The following is a 22,442-nucleotide window of genomic DNA, read 5'->3' as shown; positions in this document are numbered from 1 at the left end:
TTTCTTACTTCCTGTTCTTAACTAGGAGTCATTTGTAAGTCAGATGCTTGTAACTCCAGGACTGCCTGTATGTGTGTGTGTAATATATATTCCAAAATGTGGGGAAAATTCCAAAATACTGGTTCCAATCATTTCGGATAAAACTTAAATCCTATACCAAAATGCTTCTATCCATATATAGAGAGAGTGTTTTGGATGTTCCCCTTGGAATTTGGTATATTTACATGTATACATATTCCATATATATATATATATATATATATATATATAATATGGAAATATATGGAGCATGTGTATGTATGTGTGTGTGCATATATATAAGGAAGATATATATTCACACACAAGCACATGCAAATAATCTGTGTGTGTGTGTGTGTGTGTGTGTGTGTGAGATATGGGAATGGGAATATATATGGTTTATGTGTGTATGGAATATGCATATATACACACACACACACACGGAATATACACACACACAGATATATATATATCTGTTTTTAATTTGCTTTAGGTTGTGTATTGTTATGTTGTGTTTTGAGGCCTTGGCCTTGTAAGCCACATCGAGTCCTTCGGGAGATGCTAGCGGGGTACAAATAAAGGTAATAATAATAATAATAATAATAATATATTCACACACGCACATGCAAATGTTCCATGTGTGTTTATGTGTGTGTGTGTGTGTGTGTGTGTATAGTATGCACATGGAAATATATATGGCGTGTGTGTAAATATATGAATATGCATATACATATATACACACACACACACACACATATATATATGTAACACATATATGTATATATGTCACACATATATATATATATATACACACACACACACACACATACAGAATGCTCATGGAAATATTATATATATATATATAAAGTGACAGAAGCAACTTGAGAAACTGCAAGTCACCCCTGAACTAGGGAATAGAAAAATTATACAGAAGGTATAATTCGGCGCTAGGACCCCGCGGAGGCCGAGCTCCCGTCCGGAGGCGGCGCTTTCCCTCCTCGCCTCGCCTTGCTGCCCGGAGCCTCCCGATGGGCCTGTGGCCGGGAGCGCAGGGCGGGCATGGAGCGGAGAAGCCGGGGCCTGCTGCTGCTGGCGCTGACGGCGGTGGGGCTGGTGCTGCGGGCGGCGAGGGCGCAGTACGAGAAGTACAGCTTCCGCGGCTTCCCCGAAGCGGAGCTGATGCCGCTGCAGAGCGCCTACTCCTACGCCCTGGAGCAGTACGAAGGCGAGAACTGGAAGGAGAGCGCCCGCTACCTGGAGGTCAGCCTCCGCCTCCACCGCCTGCTCCGCGACAGCGAGGCCCACTGCCACAAGGAATGCGCCCCCGGCCGAGGAGAAGGAGAAGGAGCAGAAGACACAGCCGGGTCGGAGGAGGAGGAGGCCGGCGCTGATCTGGACGCCGAGTGGCTGCGGGAGATGGAGCTCTTCGGGCGGCTCCTCCGGCGCGCCTCCTGCCTCCGCGCCTGCAAGCGGGGCCTGCCCGCCTTCCAGCTCAGCTCCCCGCCGCCGGAGACCCTGAAGGACTTCCAGCGCCGAGCCCCCTACCAGTACCTCCACTACGCGCTCTTCAAGGTCAGGCTCTCGCTCCCATCGCACCCGGGAGGTGTAGTTTTACAAGGGGCGCTGTAAAAGGAAACCAATGGGGCACCACTTTAACTGCTGTAACATCAGGAAAGTTATAGTTTCCAACAGGGGTGCAGTTTAATCTGTACAAAACTATGGGACACTGGGAGTTGTAGTTTTCAGGCAGGTTGGCGCCACTTTAACCGGTTTGGAACCTCAGGAGCCCTAGTTTTACAAGGGATGCAACTACACTATAGAGTTAAGGCAGTTTGGCACCGATATAACTGTTATGAAACCCTGGGAGTTGTAGTTTTACAAGGGACGCAACTACACTGGAAACTTAAGGCAGTTTAGCACCACTTTGACTCCAATGGAACCTCAGGAGCCCTAGTTTTACAAGAGATGCAGCTACACTGTAGAGTCTAGGCAGTTTGGTACCGTTTTATCTGCTATGGAACCCTTGAAGTTGTAGTTTTACAAGGGATGCAACTACACTGGAAAGTTAAGGAAGTTTGGCACCTCTTTGACTGCTATGGAACCTCGCAAGTCCTAGTTTTACAAGGGGTGTAACTACACTGTAGAGTCTAGGCAGTTTGACACCGTTTTATCTGTTATGGAACCCTGGGAGTTGTAGTTTTAGGGTGGTTTGGCACCACTTTAACAGCAGTAGAACCCCAGGAACTCTAGTTTTACAAGGGTGTAACGACACTGTAGAGTAAAGGCAGGTTGGCACTGCTTTGACTGCTTTCGAACCCTGGGAGTTGTAGTTTTCAGGCAGGTTGGCAGCACTTTAACAGCAATGGAACCCTCGGAGACCTAGTTTTGCAAGGGGTGCAACTACACTGTAGAATTAAGGCAGTTTGGCACAGATTTAACTGCTATGGAACCTTGGGAGTTGTAGTTTTAAGACACTTTGGCACAGCTTTAAATGCTATAGAATCCTGGGAGCCCTCGTTCTACAAGAGGTGCAGCTGCACTGTAGAAGGAAAGCACTATGGCACCACTTTAACTGCTATAAGCCATGCGAGTTGTAGTTTTAAGGCAGGTTGACACCACTTTGATTCTAATGAAACACTGGGAGCCCTAGTTTTAGAAGGAGTGCAACTACATTCCTTACGTTAAGAAGGAAGTCAACTCAAGACTTGTGTTTGTCAAAACCAATCAAGAAGAGTCAACATCTGACCAGGAAACTGAGATGGAGCCAGGATGGAAGATGTCTATCATTCATTTAAAACTTTGGGACTACATCAGCAGAATAGTCCTATAAAAGACTCAGTCTAATAATGCTCAAAGTGTGACAGACCTGAGGAGTCTGGTTCACCCGCCATGCTCTGCATGGGAAGGAGAGAGCTGGTGTATTTGGAGAGTGGCAGATTTGCACGGGAGCAGTCTGGTCACTTTGGGGCTTCTTTCTCAAGGGAAGAGGAAGAAGTGTGCTTTTGGAGTCTTGGATTTTGCGCAGGGAGTCGGGTTCTGCTGTATGGAAAACACAGATCCGATCCTTGGCATAGTGCTAGGGAAAGGATGCATTTTGGAGTTTTGAAGTTATAGAAGTTTTGGAACTATACGTTGGCAGTCTGCAGGAAATCAGGGTCTGGCCTAACAGGTGCTTCTCCAAGGAGGGAGAAAAGGATATAATAATATTTGTGTACATGAGGATGAATGCATGTTCATGTGTGAATGTTCAGTGAAAATGTAATTTGTCTGTTTGTTAGTTTGATGTAACTGTAAGTTGTGGTACATCCAATATAGTTGCATAGAATCTCTATGTCTGTATGTCCAATGTAATTCTTTGTCTAAATGTTTTTCTGGAATCTGATATACCCTTTCACACTGGAAATTGCAATAAAAAGAACTTATGCGTTAAAGTTATTGAAAAGTCGTTCATGACATATACCAGACATGGGAAAACTTTGACCCTCCGGGTATTTTGGACTTCAAGTCCCACAAGTCAAAGTCCAAAACACCCATAGGGCCCAAGTTTGCCCATGCCTGGTATATACTCATGGATAAGTTGACCGCATAGATAAGTCAAGGGCAGGTTTTAAGGGCAAAATTATGGATTTTGGTATGATTTATGGGTAAAATGAGGGGCATAAATCGAGAAGGGAAACAATACTGCTACTCCAGGGAGACAGCTGTCACTTTCTTGCCAAGGCATTCAAAAAGACAAGAAGTGGCACCACAGTGGAGAAAGTAGGTTGATGTGTCTCCCTGGACATGTTAAGCTCTTGCCCTTTGCCACTGTACTCAGAGAAGGAGATGGCTCCTTTTATGATAACACTTAAAATACATTGCTTGAAATGACTTGTGAGTTTTTAAGCTAATTTTTTAAAGACTTGTATGTGATTAAATAGCAGGTAGGAGCTTCTGGTGGTGTAGTGGGTTAAAGCGCTGAGATGTTGACCTTGCAGACCAAAAAGTTGCAGGTTCAAATCTGGGGAACGGCATGAGCTCCCACTGTTAGCCCCAGCTTCTGCCAACCTAGCAGTTCGAAAACATGCAAATATGAGTAGATCAATAGGTACCATTCCAGCGGGAAGGTAACGGGGCTCCATGCAGTCATGCCAGCTACATGATCTTGGAGGTGTCTAAGGACAACGCCGGCTCTTTGGTTTAGATATGGAGATGAGCACCACTCCTCAGAGTTGGACATGACTGGACTTAATGTCAGAGGAAAACCATATATACTTGCTCGCGCTCGCACTCTCTCTCTCTCTCTCTCTCTCTCTCTCTATATATATATATATACACACACACAAACACTCAAACACACATATGCATATATATATATATATATATATATATATATATATATATATCACTTCACTTCACTTCACTTCACTTCACTTCACTTCACTTCACTTCACTTTATTTCTTAATTAGTCGCTCTCTACCAAGGTGCTCCGAGCGACTTACAATCTAAAAATCTATGTAGCAGGTATAGTCAACCCAAGCCTGGGCTTTTTTTTTCTCAGACCTTCCTCTCTCTCACCATCCTATCTTTCTTTCTTTCCTTCCCTCCTTCCCTCCCTCCTTCCTTCCCTCCCTCCTTTCCACCCTATAGTTCTTCCTTCCTTCTTTCCTTCCCTCCCTTCTCTCTTCCCTTTCTTCTTCCCTTCCTCCCTTACCTCCCTCTTTCTCCCTCCTTCCTTCCCTTTCACCCTTTAGTCCTTCCTTCCTCTTTCCTCCCTCCTTCCCTCTCTCCCTGTTTCTCCTTCCTTCCTTCTCTCCCACCCTCCCTTTTGTCTTTCCTTCCATTTCCCTTGGCTATGCCTGATATATAGGGACTTTACACATTCGCTCAACCCAGGCACTTTAAATGTAGGCCTTCAGGAGAGGTTTTAAATGAGCAAGCACTGCCTTTGCCAACAGCTTCTGGTCTTTTCCACTCCTTCTCCCCTCCTTCTCGATGAGGTAGCTTCCCCCCAGTCCTCCTGTACTAAAGACATTCAGTGCCACGTCCCAGGCATCAGCCACAGTTGTGAGAAAGTGGAATTTGCTTCTCAATTTCCCCAGGCTCTTCTATCCCTGGCAGGCTGCCTTCTTTTGTGGAGTTTTGAGGCAGTTTGATGCTTCAACTCTTCATGAAAGTGATGCTAGAGACAGAATGAATGAGTTAGGGAGTTCTTTGTGCAAATGGGTTGCTTCATGTAGCCCTCTTCACATGATCAGGGGCTCGGGATGGCTCAAGATCGGTGGTGACAAGAGACAGGAGGTTCTGCAAATAAATAAATAAAATCCCATGAGAAGCAAGATGCCATGCAGGAAGGAGGTGAGATGGGCCTCTTTGCATGAGCACTCCGGTGGCACAATGGGTTAAATCCTTGTGCCAGCAGGACTGAAGAGTGACAGATCGGAGGTTTGAATTTGGGGAGAACATGGATGAGTTCCCTCTGCCAGCTCCAGCTCCTTATATGGGGACGTGAGAGAAGCCTCCCACAAGGATGGTAAAACATCAAAACCTCTGGGTGTCCCCTGGGTAACTTCCTTATTTATTTATTATTATTTATTTCCAACATTTCTACCCCGCCCTTCTCAACCCGGGGGGGGTGGGGGGTGGCGCTCAGAGCAACTTACATTGGCAACAATTCGATTCCACAACAAATATGACAACTATAACAGCAATATAAACAATAAATAAAACAACAGATTAAAAACAGTTAAAACATCATTATCACAACCATATAGCCATTTTCATCATTATCACAATCATGTCTTTGCAGACAGTTAATTCTCACACCAGAAACGACTTGCAGTTTCTCAAGTCGCTCCATGAGCACTCTGTCCCTCCCATCCAAATTTTCCTCAACTCAAAATGAATGTAGCTACCTATGAGGTAATAAAACCTTTTGATTCACAAATTCCTTTTGCTTAATAAGGACAATCTAGTTTCAGCCTCTAGACAATACAAGACACACACTTTTGTTTGTTTTTGTGGTTGTTGTTGATGCATCATTGCTCTTGCCCACAAATAAGTCTTTCCATAGCTATCTTTTTGTCATAGCTATCTTGACAGCCAGCAAGGCTATTCTTTTAGGATTTATAACACTCAAATGCATGGATATGTGCCCGTTTTCCATATTCAGTGCTATTCTATAAAATACATGAGTGGTAGGCACTACAGTATATGCAGATATGTTCTCTTCTATGTATCCAGACACAGGATAAGCTCAGAGTAGCTTGCTGAGCTATTGATTGATGCTGTTGTTTTCTGCCTTTAGAATATTTTCAATTTATGATGAGCCTAAGGCAAATCTATAAAGTGGTTTTCTTGGCAAGATTTGCTCAGAGTGGGTCTTTCCTTGTAATCCTCTGAGGCTGAGAGTATGTGACTTGCCAAAAGTCACCCAGGACATTTTTATGGACAAGCAAATATTCAAACAATCCCCAAACCATTATACCACACTGGATCACTTTCCATTATTATCACCTGAACCCCCCCCCCCCCCCCCAGTCTGCCTTACCTTGATTCTTCCATCCCCTTCTTCTCTTGCTTAATCTCCCTTTGATATTTACCTTCTGGCAAACCTGTGTTTGCCTGCCCTTTGTTTAAAGCAGTGCTGTGGTGTACCTACAAATAATTTCAGATTTATGATAACCACGAAGTTTTTCTTAGCAGAATTTGTTCAGAATGGGTTTGTCCATTCCTTCTTTTGAGGCTGAGAAAGTGTGACTTGGCCATGGTCACCCAGTGGGTTTCTATGGCTGGACCGACACTGGCATCTCCAGATGTTAACTGAGGGCTCTTCCACACATCCATATAACCCAGAATATCAAGGCAGATAATCCACAATATCTGCTTTGAACTAGATTATCTGAGTCCACACTGCCATATATTCCAGTTCAATGTGGATTTTATACAGTTAGTAGCCGTCCCCTGCCACGCATTGTTGTGGTCCAGTCTGTATATTTGTTTTGTGTGTATATATATGCATATGTGTGTGTATATATTTGTGTATATGTATATATGTGTGTAGGAGCCCCCGGTAGCGCACCCCAGTGGCGCAGTGGGTTAAAGCGCTGAGCTGCTGAGCTTGTTGACTGAAAGGTCGCAGGTTTGATTCCGGGGAGCAGCTTGAGCTTCCGCTGTCAGCCCTAGCTTCTGCCAACCTAGCAGTTCGAAAACATGCAAATGTGAGTAGATCAATAGGTACTGCTCCGGCGGGAAGGTAACGGCACTCCATGCAGTCATGCCAGCCACATGACCTTGGAGGTGTCTATGGACAATGCCACCTCTTCGGCTTAGAAATGGAGATGAGCACCACAACCCAGAGTCAGAGATGTCAGGGGACAATCTTTACCTTATATATGTGTGTGTATATGTGGTTTTGCACATGTGTTGTAATGCATTTTTTTTAAAAAAATGGCTTTTTAAGTCTCTTCTGCTGTGTTTTTCAGTGTTTTATGAGTGATGGCCACTCATTGGCCTGATAGGTGTATTGTGTCCAAATTTGGTCTCAATTTGTCCAGTGTTTTTTGAGTTATGTTAATCCCACAAAAGAACATTACATTTTTATTTATATAGATGTAGAAGGAGCCATAGAGTCATCCTGGCTGACCTTGCAAATTCCTAGAGATGATAACTCAAGACGATTCTAGGTCCCCCAGGGATAATCTGCAGTGTGCTAGGATTTGGAGTCAGATAATTTAAGGAATGTATCCACATACGTGATCAGGTTTTAATTCATTTTGATATGTTGTATAAGCAGTCCATGTGAGAATGAAATATAATGGTACTCAGCAACGCTACTCAAAATAGTGATATGCAAACCGGTTGCCCGTCTTATTTATTTTATTTATTTACCGCATTTGTATACTGCCTTTTCTCAGCCAGAGGCAACTCAAGGCGGTTCATAGTCAGCAGCGATTCGATGCCATAACAAATATCAAAATACAGTTAAAACAATTATAACAACAATTCAACCTTTAAAATGTAATAATCTATTAGCTGCCGGACCATAAGACATTTCTTGGAAACAAAGATATTACAGTAATAAGATACAAATATGGTTCTGGTCCAGGATTAGTCCACCCTGTTTGAACCTACCCTGGGATTAAATCATGTTGAACAAACTCAGGTTCATTGTAAGCCTGCTGCACTCGCTACTTTCAGGTGTTTAGGAAGATACCATGTAGCAGTTGCGTAGTATTTGTGGTTTCTGTGTATGGTAGGGACAGCTGGAAAGTGAAGAAAATGGACAGGAAGAAAGTAAACTCATGTGATGCTAGAAAAGATCTTTATGGTTGCCATGGTGTGCTAAAAAGATAAATGAATGGGTCTTCGAGCAACTTAGGCCTCGAAGGCAAAACTACTAAACCATGGCTATTATTGTGCTTTGGACATATCATAAGAAAACATTAGTTTAAAACATGTATGCTTGGCCAAGTAGGATCCAGTACCAAAAGATGAGGATCACATTAGGGTAAATAGATTCAACCAAGGAAGCCATTGCCCTCTGTTTGCAAGATCTTAACAGGGCTCTTATTAAAAGTGTGTCTTGCTTGTGTCTTATCCCGAAAATAACACGTAGAAGGAGCTTTGAGAGAAGCCTGTGGAAAGGGAAGTTTGGGTGGAGTCCTTCTTGAATCATATCCCTGATCTCTCCTCAGAGATGATGAGCCAGTGTTTGCATGAAAATCATGTGGCTGCAGCTGGACTTTGAAAAATAAGTCTATAACTCAGGGGTCGACAAAGGGCAGCCTTCCAGTTATTGTTGGACTGTAATTCCCACAGCCAACACAGCCAGTGATGAGGAATCGTGGGAGTTGTAGTTCAATGATATCTGCATGACTGCAGTTCACCAACTGCTGTTTGACTGATAGGACATCAAGAGTTTTTAAAGAGTTTCTATAAAAGAGAGCAATTTTAAAGAAAGCAAGACTCAAGACTTTATTCGAAATATTTGGTTAATAATGTAGGGATGTTCTCTTTTCAAATGTAAGGTGGAATTGGCTAAAAGGTACGATGTTTCAGACAGAAGTCCACAGTTTTTCGTAGCACTACGGAAAACTTCAGTGAAGAATCCAATGAATGCAGCTGATAGAAAACTCTCTGTGTTCTCCTCCACCCTGCAGACAGTTGTTCCTTTCTTTGCCCATATGAGATGTGCCCACAGTGGTGAATCTCTCTTTCCACATCAGCAACCTGGCATTTGACTCCATAATGAGAACACCAGGCGTTAGTGGAAGGTTAGAAAAACCATGTGGATGAAAGCGTGCAAATACTGGAGGCAAATGTTTTTCCAAAATGTTAGAATAGGCTGCAGAGGAAATGCTGGCATTGGGCTGATGACTAAAAATTCAAGCTGGAAGATTTGTAATGCTGACTCAGAAACTCTTAGTGTAATGACCAGCTTTTTTAAAAATTAGAATTCTGGGAATTGCTTCATCGTAAACAGGTTATTTTTGCACATTTATAATTTGTAATATATGACTAAGATTTATTTGGGGAGCAAAGAATAAACAGCAGGAAAGGGGTTAATGTTGAGAGGTTGAGTGCAGCAGAACTAACCCTGTCCAGTTCCCTGCATAAGTCATTCAGAGCCAGGCCTGAACCCAGGTTGAAATTAATCTAGAAACATCCTCTATGGCCCCTTCCACACAGCTGTATAAAATCCACATTGAACTGGGTTATATGGCGCATGGGGACGAGAGACAGGGCCTCGTCAGTGGTGGCTCCTCTGCTCTGGAAATCCGTCCCTAGGGATATTAGATCGGCCCCTCCCTCCTGACATTCCGGAAAAAAGTAAAAACCTGGCTCTTCGAACAAGCTTTTGAAAATACAGCATAATAGATAAATGTGGAACTATGGAAGAGTGAACATGAAACAGCTTAGACTATGCTTCTGGAAAATAAGTTTACAGGAAGTCACTGGTGATTATATGTTTTTAATGATTTTTATATAGTTTTTATAATGTGTGCTAAATGTTTTTAATTGTATTTTATGACTGTTGTGGCATCGAATTGCTCCCAATTGTAAGTCGCCTTCGGGCTGAAAAAGGCGACATAGAAATACCATAAATAAATAAATAAATAAATGCCAGTTCAAAGCGGATATTATGGATTATCTTCCTTCATATTCTGGGTTATATGACTGTGTGGAAGGGCCCCATGTCTTGCATCCAAATGATATGTTGTTTTCACTTCCTTTCCAATTGTTTTCCATAATTCAATTTAGTATTGATTGAACTAAAGAGAGCCAAACTAATGCTAAATCTCCATGGTACAATAAACCAGAGAAATGTTCTTGTGTGATTGTGAATTTATGGTCCTGTGTGGGCTGGTATACATTAGTCAAGTGGTGGGAAGAGTGTAAGGGTCTTTCCACACAGCCATATAACCCAGAATATCAATGCAGAATAACCCACAATATCTGCTTTGAACAGGAATATCTAAGTCCACACTGCCATATATCCCAGTTCATTTTATTCATCCGTGTGGAAGGGGTCTAAGAGTAGAAAAGAAGCTCTCTCTATGAAAAGTTGATACTGTATGGAGAAAGTCATCAGCAAGTTTGTACATGGCCTGTGGTGGTGGTGGTGGTGGTGGTGGTGGTGATGATGATGATGCTGCTGCTGCTGCTGATGATGATGATAATGAAAAAGAAGAAGAGGTTATAACTAGTTAAAATGGAGTGTTGAATACTCAGATCAGACAGGCTTGCTCTGGGACTATACAGACTGTGACTCATTGACTGTGCATTTTGGCTCTTATCACTTGCTGGAAAGTCCACCTTATGGGATTTTCAGAAAGATAACTGTGTGAAGTCAGTTGCCGTGAAGTAAAGCAACACAGTCTTTAAGGCTTCACAGGATCTTGAAACATTTTATTATGGCCTACGTTTGATGGGCCCTGGAGGGTATACATGAAAAACCACCATAATAAAACATGTTCCCATTGAAAACGCTGCAAGATTGTTTCTGGGCCGGCACCAAAAACAGGCAATTTTCCAGGTCTCTGGTATGCATTTAGCTTGGTGGACCTTACTACAATGCAGTCTGAGCCCTGCCACGTGCACAGTGGAGGGCCTTCTTACAGTGACACCTGAGTCACTCAAAGTGGCCAGCTTCTGGTCAAAGCAAATTTAGTACAATGCTAAGTTTTTGACTTTGAATATGGTTTTTTATCCATTATAACTGTATTCTCAATTTGATTCTAACACGAAAAATAAATAAGCTTGGTGAACCACATATCATATCAACTTGCCTTATCTTATAAACCTGGTGTATGGAGGAGGTTGGCAGTGGTTGAACATAGGTAAGGAAAGAAACCATTCAGCACATGGTCAATCCTAGAGCTAACCTATTATGGGGTTTTCTTGGCAAGATAAGCCTTTGACTTCCTCTAAAGTTGAAGGAGTGTGACTTGCCCATGGTTATCCAGTGGATTTCGGCTGCTGATTGGGGGATTTGAATCTTGGTCTCTAGAGTTGTAGTTCAATGCTCGAACCACTACACAACAGAACTATTTTTTATCTCTACTTGTTCATTTTTTTTATTTTTTTATGAACTGCTTGACTCCTATAGCAACATCTCTACTTAAGGCATGGGACCCATTAGTGAGTCATACCCTGATCTAAGATGGGTCACAAGAAAAGCATGATTACCATACAAATATACAACATTTTAAAGTAGGTGCATGTTGATATTAAATGTGGCTGGAAAGGCTAAAGTCATTAAGCACTATCACCTTAAACCGCTTCTTCATATTTTTCTCAGGCAAATAAAATTGAAAAAGCCGTATCGGCTGCTCACACATTCCTGCAGAAGAATCCGAAGCATGAGATGACCCAAAAGTACCTGAATTATTACAAGACCATGGTGGATGTGGGCGAGTACCTTATAGACTTGGAAGCACAACCCTATGAGGTGAATGGAGGGAGTGGTGTTTGAGATACTGGGAAAAGAAGGAGCTAAACCTCAGTCCTTCAGACATTTTGGATTAGTGATTCCCACAACCGCTTAAAATTGACTGGGATTCATAGAATCATAGAGTTGGAAAAAACCTCATGGGCCATCCAGTCCAACCCCCTGCCAAGAAGCAGGAATATTGCATTCAAAGTACCCCTGACAGATGGCCATCCAGCCTCTGCTTAAAAGCTTCCACCACACTCCGGGGCAGAGAGTTCCACTGCTGAGCAGCTCTCACAGTCAGGAAGTTCTTCCTAATGTTCAGGTGGAATCTCCTTTCTTGTAGTTTGAAGCTATTGTTCCGTGTCCTACTCTCCGGGGCAGAAGAAAACAAGCTTGTTCCCTCCTCCCTATGACTTCCCCTCACATATTTATACATGGCCATCATGTCTCCTCTCAGCCTTCTGTTCTTCAGGCTAAACATGCCCAGCTCTAAGCCGCTTCTCATGGGGTTTGTACTCCAGACCTTTGATCATTTTAGTCACCCTCCTCTGGACACATTCCAGTTTGTCAACATCTCCCTTAAATTGTGGGGGCCAGAATTGGACACCATATTCCAGATGTGGTCTGACCAAAGCAGAATAGAGGGGTAGCATGACTTCCCTGGACCTAGACACTATATTCCTATTTATGAAGGCCAAAATCCCATTGGCTTTTTTGCCAATTGATGGGAGTTGTAGTCCGAAACATCTGTAGAGTATTCCATTGCAATTCTCTGCTTGGAAGGTCTGGATGAAGAGAAAGTGTTAGCAGCAGGTGAATTAGGAAAGGGGCAAGTTTGTTTTCTACTACTCTATAGTCTAGGGGAGAAAACAGTAGGTTCAAATCAAAGAGAAAGAGATTTCACCAAAACATTAAGAAAAACTCCCTGATGGTAAGAGCTGTCTTGGGGTGTGATGGTGCCTCCTTCTCTGGAGGTTTTTAAACAGAAGCTGGAAGACCATCTGTTGGGAGTGCTTTGATTTGTTTTCCTGATTTGATTTGATTTGTTTTTCTGGTAGGGAGTTGAAATGAATGGCCCTTGCGGTCTCCTCCAACTCTACGATTTTATGGTCAGTGGATGTCCTCTTGCCTTTATTATACAGATTGAGCATCTTTTATGTGGAAATCCAAACTACTCCAAAACTCTACATAGGTGGCTAAGATTGTAACATATTTGCTTTCCAGTGGTTTCTCCAGGAGGAGAAGCCATTTCAAAATAGTACTATTTATAAGAAAACAGCAATCTCCTTAAAAACTTTCAGTTCTAAAAAACTGTCAGAAAAAAAGCAAAATATTGGTGATAGATGGACAGCAAAGAGGAAGTGCCAGAGCCTAGGGGTAGCTACTGAGAATGCCTCTAACCACCATAAATGAGACCATACATTCTTGGAAAAACCTACAACAACCCATACATTCTTACACATTTTTCCATAGTATCTGATTGGCATTTAAGAAGACCGAGCTAGGTGGATAACTGGATTGCATCTAGCATGCCTGTTGTTGACTCTTCTTCAGCCTGACCTGGCATCTTTTCTCTGTGTCTTGGCAGACAGTTTTTGTCAGATCAGTGAAACTTTATAACAGTGGCGATTTCCGCAGCAGCATTGCCGACATGGAGCATGCACTCTCCGAATACTACAAGGCCTATGAGAATTGCCTGGCTGGCTGCGAAGGCAGCTACGAACTCCGTGAATTTAAGGACTTCTATCCAGCCATTGCAGGTAAGAGCAATGTGGGAGGCCAATGATACAACCATCACAACAAACTAAGGGAACTGAGGATAAATTGATCATTACAAAGTGGATGACAACACCTCCCAGTTCATTTGGGAACTTTTGTAAGTCAGGATGCAAATACTTCCAAATGTCAAATATGGAGCATGTGGCAAAATATTTCCCAATTTTAAAAAATATTTTTATTAGAGACAGAAAGCAATGCAACTTTAACATAGTAAAGGTAAAGGTTTTCCCTTTACTTTTACTAGTCTGTTCATGTCCGACTCTGTGGGGTGGTGCTCATCTCAGTTTCTAAGCCCAAGAGCCGGCGTTGTCCGTAGACACTTCCTAGGTCATGTAGTTTGCATGACTGCATGGAGCACCCTTACTTTCTCGCAGAAGTGGTACCTATTGATCTACTCACATTTGCATGTTTTTGAACTGCTAGGTTGGCAGAAGCTGGACCTAACGATGGGAGCTCACCCCACTCCCCAGATTCAAACCGCCAACCTTTCAGTTAGCAAGTTCAGCAGCTTGGCGGTTTAACCCACTGCGTCACCAGGGGGCCCTCTTTAAATAGTGATTAAGATCCTCTGAGGAGGCCTTGCTCTCCATCCCACCATTGTCACAGGTGCGATTACTGAGGATGAGAGAAGGGTCTTCTCAGTGATTGCCCCCCAGCGATGGAACTCCCTTCCTGGTGAGATCAGATCAGCTCCCTTCCTCCTGTCCTTCAGAAGGATGGTAAAAACTTGGCTGTGGGACCAAGTTTTCAGGACAGTGCAATAAAACATAGGAAACCTTACCAGGAAAATTAGATTAGAAGCAGATGATCAAGATGTTTTTAAACAGTGTATTTTAATTTTGAGACAAATGTTTTTAATGTTTATATATGCATATAATGAATTCATGTCCTGGCATTGAATGTTTGCCATTTGGATGTTGTGCTCCACCTTGAGTCCCTTTGGGGTGAGAAAGGCGGAATATAAATGTTTGTGTGTGTGTGTGTGTGTGTGTGTGTGTATACACACACACACACACACACATACTGTTGTCAGTTCAATTGAGCATAGACTTGTTCCAATGTACAATGTACAATGTGCCCTCCAGATCCAAGCACTTGTCATGGATACCAAATATAAATAAAAAAGCAGATGATTTCATCCTATATTATTAAACACAGTAACATCAACAAGGACACTTCAGTATGCTTTGTTCTTGCCGCTAATTTATGTATAGAATGTGATTATTCATAATCATTGGAAATCATGGACCTGGAGCCTGCAGGTCCACTGCATAATTTAATGAACTCCAAAGTACTTAACACTTGATCTTATAGATCAGTGGCTCTTGACCAGGGGTTTTGGCCTACAACTCCCAGAAAACCTAGCCAGTTTACCAGTTGTTAAAATTTCTGAGAGTTGAAGGCTAAAACATCTGAGGACCCACAGGTTGAGAACCACTGTCATAGATCCTGCATCCCTTATCAGCATGAGTAGATTTGTGCAACAGATGATCTGAATCTTCTTAACCATCCAGCAGCTGCCCAAAGACTCACACTTAATTACCTTTGATTTCTTTCTTGTCCCTTCATCTCCCACCAACCCTCTGTCCAGATCATTTTGTTGAGGTCCTGCAGTGCAAAGTGGATTGTGAGGCCGATCTGATACCAAATGTAGGCGGTTACTTTGTGGAGAAGTTTGTGGCCACCATGTATCATTACCTTCAATTTGCATATTACAAATGTAAGTCTCGGGAAATTCATTTTTAGGGAGTTGGGGAATTCATGTTCTTGACAGATAGTGGAAGAGTTTATTATAAGTCACAAAACCCTTTGACCCCAGATCAAGACGACACTTAATTTGTCTGACACCCTTTCCTGTTGGTTCTCAACCTTCAGTCTTGGAAGATACAAGTTGAACTGTAACAAATGTTGCAATATGGTGGACAATTATGGGTTTTCCCAAAATACTGCCATTCCTTTCCTCTTACCACTTCTCCCCACTGAGGTTTCCCCCCAACAGTCAGCATTCCCTTCTTGCTAAGCATGGTTGGTTCTCACTGACTTGTTTGTATGCATTTCCCCTTTTTGTCAGGGGTGAATGCATTCAAACAAGAATCAGGGATTCTATTTAGCACATCTTGATTAAAATTTGGTAGAGTTAAGACCGGATCTAAAAGTGAGTTTGGAGGTTAAGGTGTCCTACAGAGTTGCAGGAAAGATCAGTACATTACCAATTCACTAGGAGGGACTTGTGGCAGTCCACATGCTGCTGGAGTGCAGCTCCCATCAGCCCAAGCCATGATAGGCAGTTGTGTAAGCTGATGGGAGTTGCACACCAACCAAAACAAAGGGCCACAAATCACCTTCTTTTGGCTTACAGCAGTGTTTTCCAGACTTTGGTCATCCAGATGTTTTGGACTTCGAGAATTCCTGACTGTTAGCCAAGCTGGCTGAGGATACTGGGAGTTGACGTGCAAAACAGCAGGATGGCCAACATTTGGGAATCATTGGGCTAGAGCAGGTATGGGCAAACTTCGGATCTCCAGGTTTTTTGGACTTCAACTCCCACAATTCCTAACAGCCTCAGGCCCTTTCCTTTCCCCCCTCAGCTGCTTAAGTGGCTGTGGGGGGAAAGGAAGGGGCCTGAGGCTGTTAGAAATTGTGGAAGTTGAAGTCCAAAACACTTTGAGGGCCGAAGTTTGCCTATTCCTGGCCTAGGGGTTCTGTTTCTCTTAGTCTTTCTCTTCCTTCTCACCCCAGTGCTATATTTTAAGATGCCTGTTCCACTAACTTGATGTCTCATTATTTGCACAGTGAATGATATCAAAAACGCAGTGCGAAGTGTAGCCAGCTACATGCTTTTTGACCCTGGGGATGAGGTCATGCAGCAGAACCTGGTCTATTACCGCTTCTACCGTGAGCGTTGGCATTTGGAAGAAGATGACTTCAACCCACGGCCGGTGAGATCAGAAGGATGTGTAGACATAAGGATTAAAGTGTTTCTTGTGACCAAGCACACATTTTATTTCCAGCATTCAAGTTCTTCAGAAGTCTGTTGGAAATAGCAAACTTCTATAAGCATCCTATACTAGTTATCCTATACTAGTTATGTATCATTATCATCCTATTATTATCGTTATCATCCTATACTAGTTATTCAGATTGTATGTATATTTTGATATGAAGTTTTCCCTTAACTCTATGTTGTTTGAGGTTGTGGTAGGAACTACAGACCATGTGATTATTCAGACTGAGACTCCATTTTAGAAGTCACTTTGCATCAGAAGCAGTACAGTACAGTTTAGAATAGTGGTTCTCAATCTGTGGGTCCCCAGGTGTTTTGGCCTACAACTCCCAGAAATCCCAGGCAGTTTACCAGATGTTAGGATTTCTGGGAGGCCAAAACATCTGGCAAACCACAGATTGAAAGCCCTTGCCCACACATGGTATCAAAATCCTATGATGTTCTATGATGAGCCATATTTTGTCAACTGATGATAGTGGCTGGTACCAGAGTGTCCCACACCCTTTTTGACTTCTCTCCAGACTTGTACTACCTTTCTGCTGGAATATGACCATAGAATCATAATGGAGGGCCTACAAGTGCCTACACAAATGTTCTCTCTAGGAATCTTTAGGTCTTCCAGTGCAACTCTGTGGTCATTTGTATTTTATCAAATGCCAGCTCTTTCTCCTTGCCCTTCCAGGGTCCACCTGGTAGGTGCAGTACCATGTCAAGCAGGTAGAAAAAGTGTTTCCATGGTGAGCTTTTTGAGGATGGAAGTCCCTATATCAGGCATCCTCAAACTGCGCCCCTCCAGATATTTGGACTCCAACCCCCAAAATTCCTGACCATTAAACAAGCTGGAAAGGGCTTCTGGGAGTCACCTGCTCTATGTCCTTGGCAGAGAATGTCCCACTTTCTTTTAGGTTCACTGTTGGCTCCAGCTAAGAAAATGCCATTAGCTGCTCCCTTATTTCCTATGATTGACTCTTCCTTTCTTGACTTGCAGGAAGCTTTGCGCTACCACAATCAGACATCTGCACAGAAGAAGCTCTTGGAATTTGCCAAGCAGTATCTGCAACCAGATGATGAGGTGAGGACTCAGGAGATCAAAGTCAGTGTTGTGTGAGGGTTTGCAAGTGTTGTACTGAGGAGATCAGAGGCTAAATCCCTTTCTATCTTCTTGTGGGATGACTTTAGATTGTTCCTCTTCTCACACTCCTTCCTAAATATCCAAGTCCATGTGTGTACAGGTCATTAATGTTGTCAAACTATATCTGTTACTAGCCCTATCCAGCATAGCCATGGTGTATAATGGTAGTTACACATTTTAGTAACATCTGAAAGGCCAGAAGTTACCCATTCTGCCCTCAATTAAGGAGGTTGGACCCCATCGGGAGATGGGGTGGGATATAAATAAAGTTTGTTGTTGTTGTTGTTGTTCCCAGATGTGTTTGGCCTTCAACTCCCATAAATCATAGCAGCTGGTAAACTGGCTGGGATTTCTGGGAATTGTAGGCCAAAACACCCGGGGACCCACAGTTTGAGAACCACTGTTCTAACCCAAGCCAAAGAAAGAGAAATGCCTAAAAACAAGGTAGACCAAGAATTGGTTATTGGTACCAATTAGCCCTGCTTTGAAACAATTCAAAACTCATTTACTTTTAGAGTCCAACGCCACTTAAAACGTTGCTGCAAGGAAAGAGGGGGGAGGAAGAAAAGGACAGGATATAGGAAAGGGAAGAATTTTGTGTTCTTATTTCTCTAAGTACTAACTAGTGTTACCTTTTCCATAAGTATATACTTAAGATTATCATGTGTTCCGTTGCACATTCATATCAAACTAGAGCTAGCTTTATACTAGCGATCACCCCAGTTTGGAGAGCTGTCCTAGGCATCTTCCCCATCTAATTACCTTTCCCAGATCAGAAAATAAAATATCTTATATTTCGGCTACATATCAAGCTGTATAAAGGTCTAGACTGGAAGGACAGTTAGCTATTAGTGCATAGTCACATTCCCCAATCTGGGGCCTACCAGGTTGTATGACTGTAGCCAGATATATGAAGTTGCAATTCACCAGTAGCCAGTGATGGCTTCTACATTGGTGATGGTGGTGAGTCTGATCTGGGTTTTAATCTAAACTTGGAAAGGGGCTATCTAGAGTGCTGCATCTATGTTCAACTAATGTAATCTAGTAGCCACCACTGGGTACCACTCAAATAGTTTGAGGAGGCTGGTATGTCAGGTAAACATGCTCATGTAGTTATAATCCTTGTATTTAGGGGTGTTTACTCTTGCTGTCTCTTATTAACTTTTGCTCATATTGAAATAAATTTCTTGATCTTTTATTAATATCATAATATTGTAATACAATATAATACTACTAATAATACAATATAATGCTAATAATAATAATTATATATTTCATGTAATATTACTAATAATATTGCAGTATAGTGGTATAGTACAATATAGTAATATATAATACTAATATTGTGCTATGCTAATAATATAATAGATCAGATTATTCTGATTTTACTGATGATTGTTATATTGATGTTTAATTGTTGATGATGCTATTGTTTTAACTGTCCCATAATCGTTTTATGATGTTTTGCATTGAATTTTGCTGTTGTTAACCGCTTTGAGTCGACTGAGGGCAGAGAAAATGAAGTAAATAAATAATATATTGTACGTACATATAACTTGTAAGCTGCTCTGAGTCCCCTTTGGAGTGATAAGGGAAGGATATAAATGTTGTAAATAAACAAACAAATAAAGTACTCCAAAATGAGTAGCAGAAGTTAATGGTCCCAGGAGACAGCTGATTTTATTCATTTTTTTAATATGTGAAATGTGATGGCTATGAGAATATTATTCTGCTCTGTAATTGCTTATAGCATTTTACAATTAGCTATTCTGGCATTCTCTTATCCTTCAAAGGATCTGGGGATAACAGTGTAGCGGACTCTGGAGCAATTTTCTTCGACTAGCAGAGAAACCAATTCATCTTTTTTTTCCCTTTCCTACTTAAGGGAGAAGTGGAGGATGGCACAGAGACAACTAACGCATCCTTGCCAACAGATGCTGAATTTGAGGGTATTGGTGACTATGAAGAAGGGTTCTTATCTGACTGGTGGCAGGAGCCAAAATTAAAAGGCGACAAAGCTGACCAAGGTCACTAATCCCAAGACTGAAATGCTGACTCTTCACCTTGTTTGTTCTTCTTCTGCATCTGCCTTTTCCTGGATTCTGCCCCATCCTTCCCTGCTTGATGTTTTGTCTCTTCCTTCCTACATTTGTGTCTTCAGTGTACCATCTCTGCTTCCGTCAGTGTGTACCAGTCCATCCATCACTGTTGATATACAGTTTGACTTCTGCTCTGGGGCAAATCTCAGAAGGCATTGCAAGAGCTTGGAATAGGAAATTAAGAGCTGCTGCAGCTTACTATAGAAGTCTGAAAAATGTTCCCATTTCTCTTGCATGCACAACTACTACATGTTCAGAAGTGTCTTGGTTGACTATGCTGCATGGATTCTGAAGGAGCATTTGGGCATGACTTCTCTGAAGAGCATGAACAGTCTTTGGGGAAAACTATCCACCCAACCGGTTGTTTGTGTAAAGGTTGAGAAAAGAATTGCTTTTAACTCACTGTGTTTTTTTATTCACAGAGAGGCTCGAGTGAAGGGGTATGATCCCCACAATCATCTCCAGATGAGGGGGCATCTTAATTCTTTGCACCCACGAAGGTTGAAGCAGGCTGGAACTGGCAGGTGTTTCCACAATGCATAGTTCAACACATTTTGTAGCTTGGGACTCCTTGCCCTTTTGGTGCTTTAGGTTTTGCCCACCAAGGTTTGAGACGTTCCACTTTCAACACCTGCCATGTAGGATTTTTAATTTCTCCCCAGATTGGAGAGGCTGGGCATGAGTACCTCTGAGCCAACTCACGGTTCTTTCTTTTCTCTCTCACTCTCCTGTGGTGCTTCATTTCTAAAAGAGTGCAATGAACAGGCTTGAAATCAAACCTTCATGAACGGGTCTGGTACAAGAGAAACAAAGTGCTTACTTCTGGTTTTACCTGATCTCTGTTATTGTTACCTCAATACATCCTAGAGTTTAGTGGTTTACACCAGTTAACAACCCACCTACTCCCACATATAATATACACATACAGTGCATGCATTCCCCTAGAACAAATTTAGGTCCTTATCTATTTCCATAGCAGAAAAAGGTTGGCAGATGTTGAACTTGGTGGATTTACTCTGCTTTTTTAAAAGAAATTTGAGATCCATCAACTGGAGTCATGTGCAGTTCAATGCCATGGGGTGCTGGCTTTTGTAGACCAAGTACCAGGATGGCCTTGAGCAGTTGTTGTCAGTTCAACAGTTTCCTTTCACACATGTAAAATGATTTCTGATGTATTCCATTTCACCAGACCAGCTTCCTTTGTTTTTAAGTAGTGGTGCATCTACATCAGTGGCTCCCAACCTGTGGTGCATGAACCACCAGTAGTCCCCAAGAACTAAAATATGGTCTACGGCCTCACTGTTACTACACGGTTGCAACAAAAGTAACTGGTCTCGTAAAACCTTCTTATAGTACTGAGGCAATGGGGATGTTGGGAGAGGAGAGACTGACTACCCACGAAAGGCACGTCAACAAGCCTCCTGACTGCTGCTTCTCCTCCTCCCTCCCCCTGAGTGGAGCTGTTCCATGTAGGACCTGGAAGCGGGGGTGCCTTGGTGTCTTCGTTTCTAGGCCTGTTCCTCAAGTTCTTTGGGGTGCTGATTCAAAAAATTGCACTGGATAGACCACATCAGCTCTAGATTATTAAATATGGTTTTGGGTTGTTGTAGGTTTTTTCGGGCTGTATGGCCATGTTCTAGAGGCATTCTCTCCTGACGTTTCACCTGCATCTATGGCAAGTATCCTCAGAGGTCCTCACAACCTCTGAGGATGCTTGCCATAGATGCAGGTGAAACGTCAGGAGAGAATGCCTCTAGAACATGGCCATACAGCCCAAAAAACCTACAACAACCCAGTGATTCTGGCCATGAAAGCCTTCGACAATAAATATGGTTTTCTTTGGGTGAGCAGATGGCGGCTACTGGACGGCATATGTTCTATATCGGAAACCAGAGCTGATGTGGTCTTATCCAATGCAGTTTTCTGAATCAGCACCCCAAATAACCAAACAGAATCTAAGGTTGACCAAAACCTGATTTGTAATCCTTTTGGTACTAATGTTGGAGAGTGGTCCCTGGTCAAAAAAAGGTTGTAAACCACTGATACACACTGTTAGACTCAATGCAGTTTGACACCACTTGTAACTACCATGGCTCAGTGCTGTGGAATGCTTCTCATGTCAGGCCTTCCTCATACTGTGAGGCCTACCTCACAGGTAAGCCTCCTCACACAGACTGAGGAATTCCTTCACTGAGGCAAACTAATACTAACAGGCTTCGGGCTACCAACTCTCCTCAGGATGACGCTAGCATTGGCAGACTAACTATAACAGGCTTCGGCCTACTAACACTTTCAGTTTTTGACTCACAGTTTTGTAATCAAAAATACCAAGTTAATTTTTAATTTTTTTTCTGACAGAACACTGGAATTTTTAATTTGGTGAAGTTTTGGCACTCATTAGCAGAGAAGGCTAAAAGCCTTATAAAATTATAAAAGCCTTATAAAATTATATTTCCCACTGGGAGCCCCTGGTGGCGCAGTGGGTTAAACCC

The 22,442-nt window shown here is 42.5% G+C and overlaps 1 protein-coding gene across 1 annotated transcript; it reads left to right on the top strand.

Annotated features, from left to right (window-relative positions):
- Positions 1–1,014: 1,014 nt before the first annotated feature.
- P3H4 (prolyl 3-hydroxylase family member 4 (inactive)) lies at positions 1,015–20,728 on the top strand. The gene is made up of 8 exons (XM_060781000.2): positions 1,015–1,590; positions 11,802–11,951; positions 13,525–13,696; positions 15,307–15,435; positions 16,509–16,654; positions 17,708–17,791; positions 19,737–19,878; positions 20,373–20,728. Exons 1-8 carry the CDS (start codon positions 1,078–1,080, stop codon positions 20,384–20,386), a joined length of 1,350 nt encoding a protein of 449 aa, XP_060636983.2. The 5' UTR covers positions 1,015–1,077; the 3' UTR covers positions 20,387–20,728.
- The last annotated feature ends 1,714 nt before the right edge of the window (positions 20,729–22,442 follow it).

This window comes from Anolis sagrei, chromosome 6 (genome assembly GCF_037176765.1).
Source record: "Anolis sagrei isolate rAnoSag1 chromosome 6, rAnoSag1.mat, whole genome shotgun sequence".
Lineage (NCBI taxonomy): Eukaryota > Metazoa > Chordata > Lepidosauria > Squamata > Dactyloidae > Anolis > Anolis sagrei.
The sequence above is the reverse complement of the archived record's forward strand: the minus strand, read 5'-3'. Positions and strand labels throughout refer to the sequence as shown.

Excerpts from the sequence above, each read along its gene's own strand:
- P3H4 (XM_060781000.2), top strand. The coding sequence starts at position 1,078 with ATGGAGCGGAGAAGCCGGGGCCTGCTGCTGCTGGCGCTGACGGCGGTG. Across the intron at positions 13,697-15,306 it reads CTTCTATCCAGCCATTGCAG|ATCATTTTGTTGAGGTCCTG; the intron begins GTAAGAGCAATG and ends CCCTCTGTCCAG. Across the intron at positions 17,792-19,736 it reads ATCTGCAACCAGATGATGAG|GGAGAAGTGGAGGATGGCAC; the intron begins GTGAGGACTCAG and ends TTCCTACTTAAG.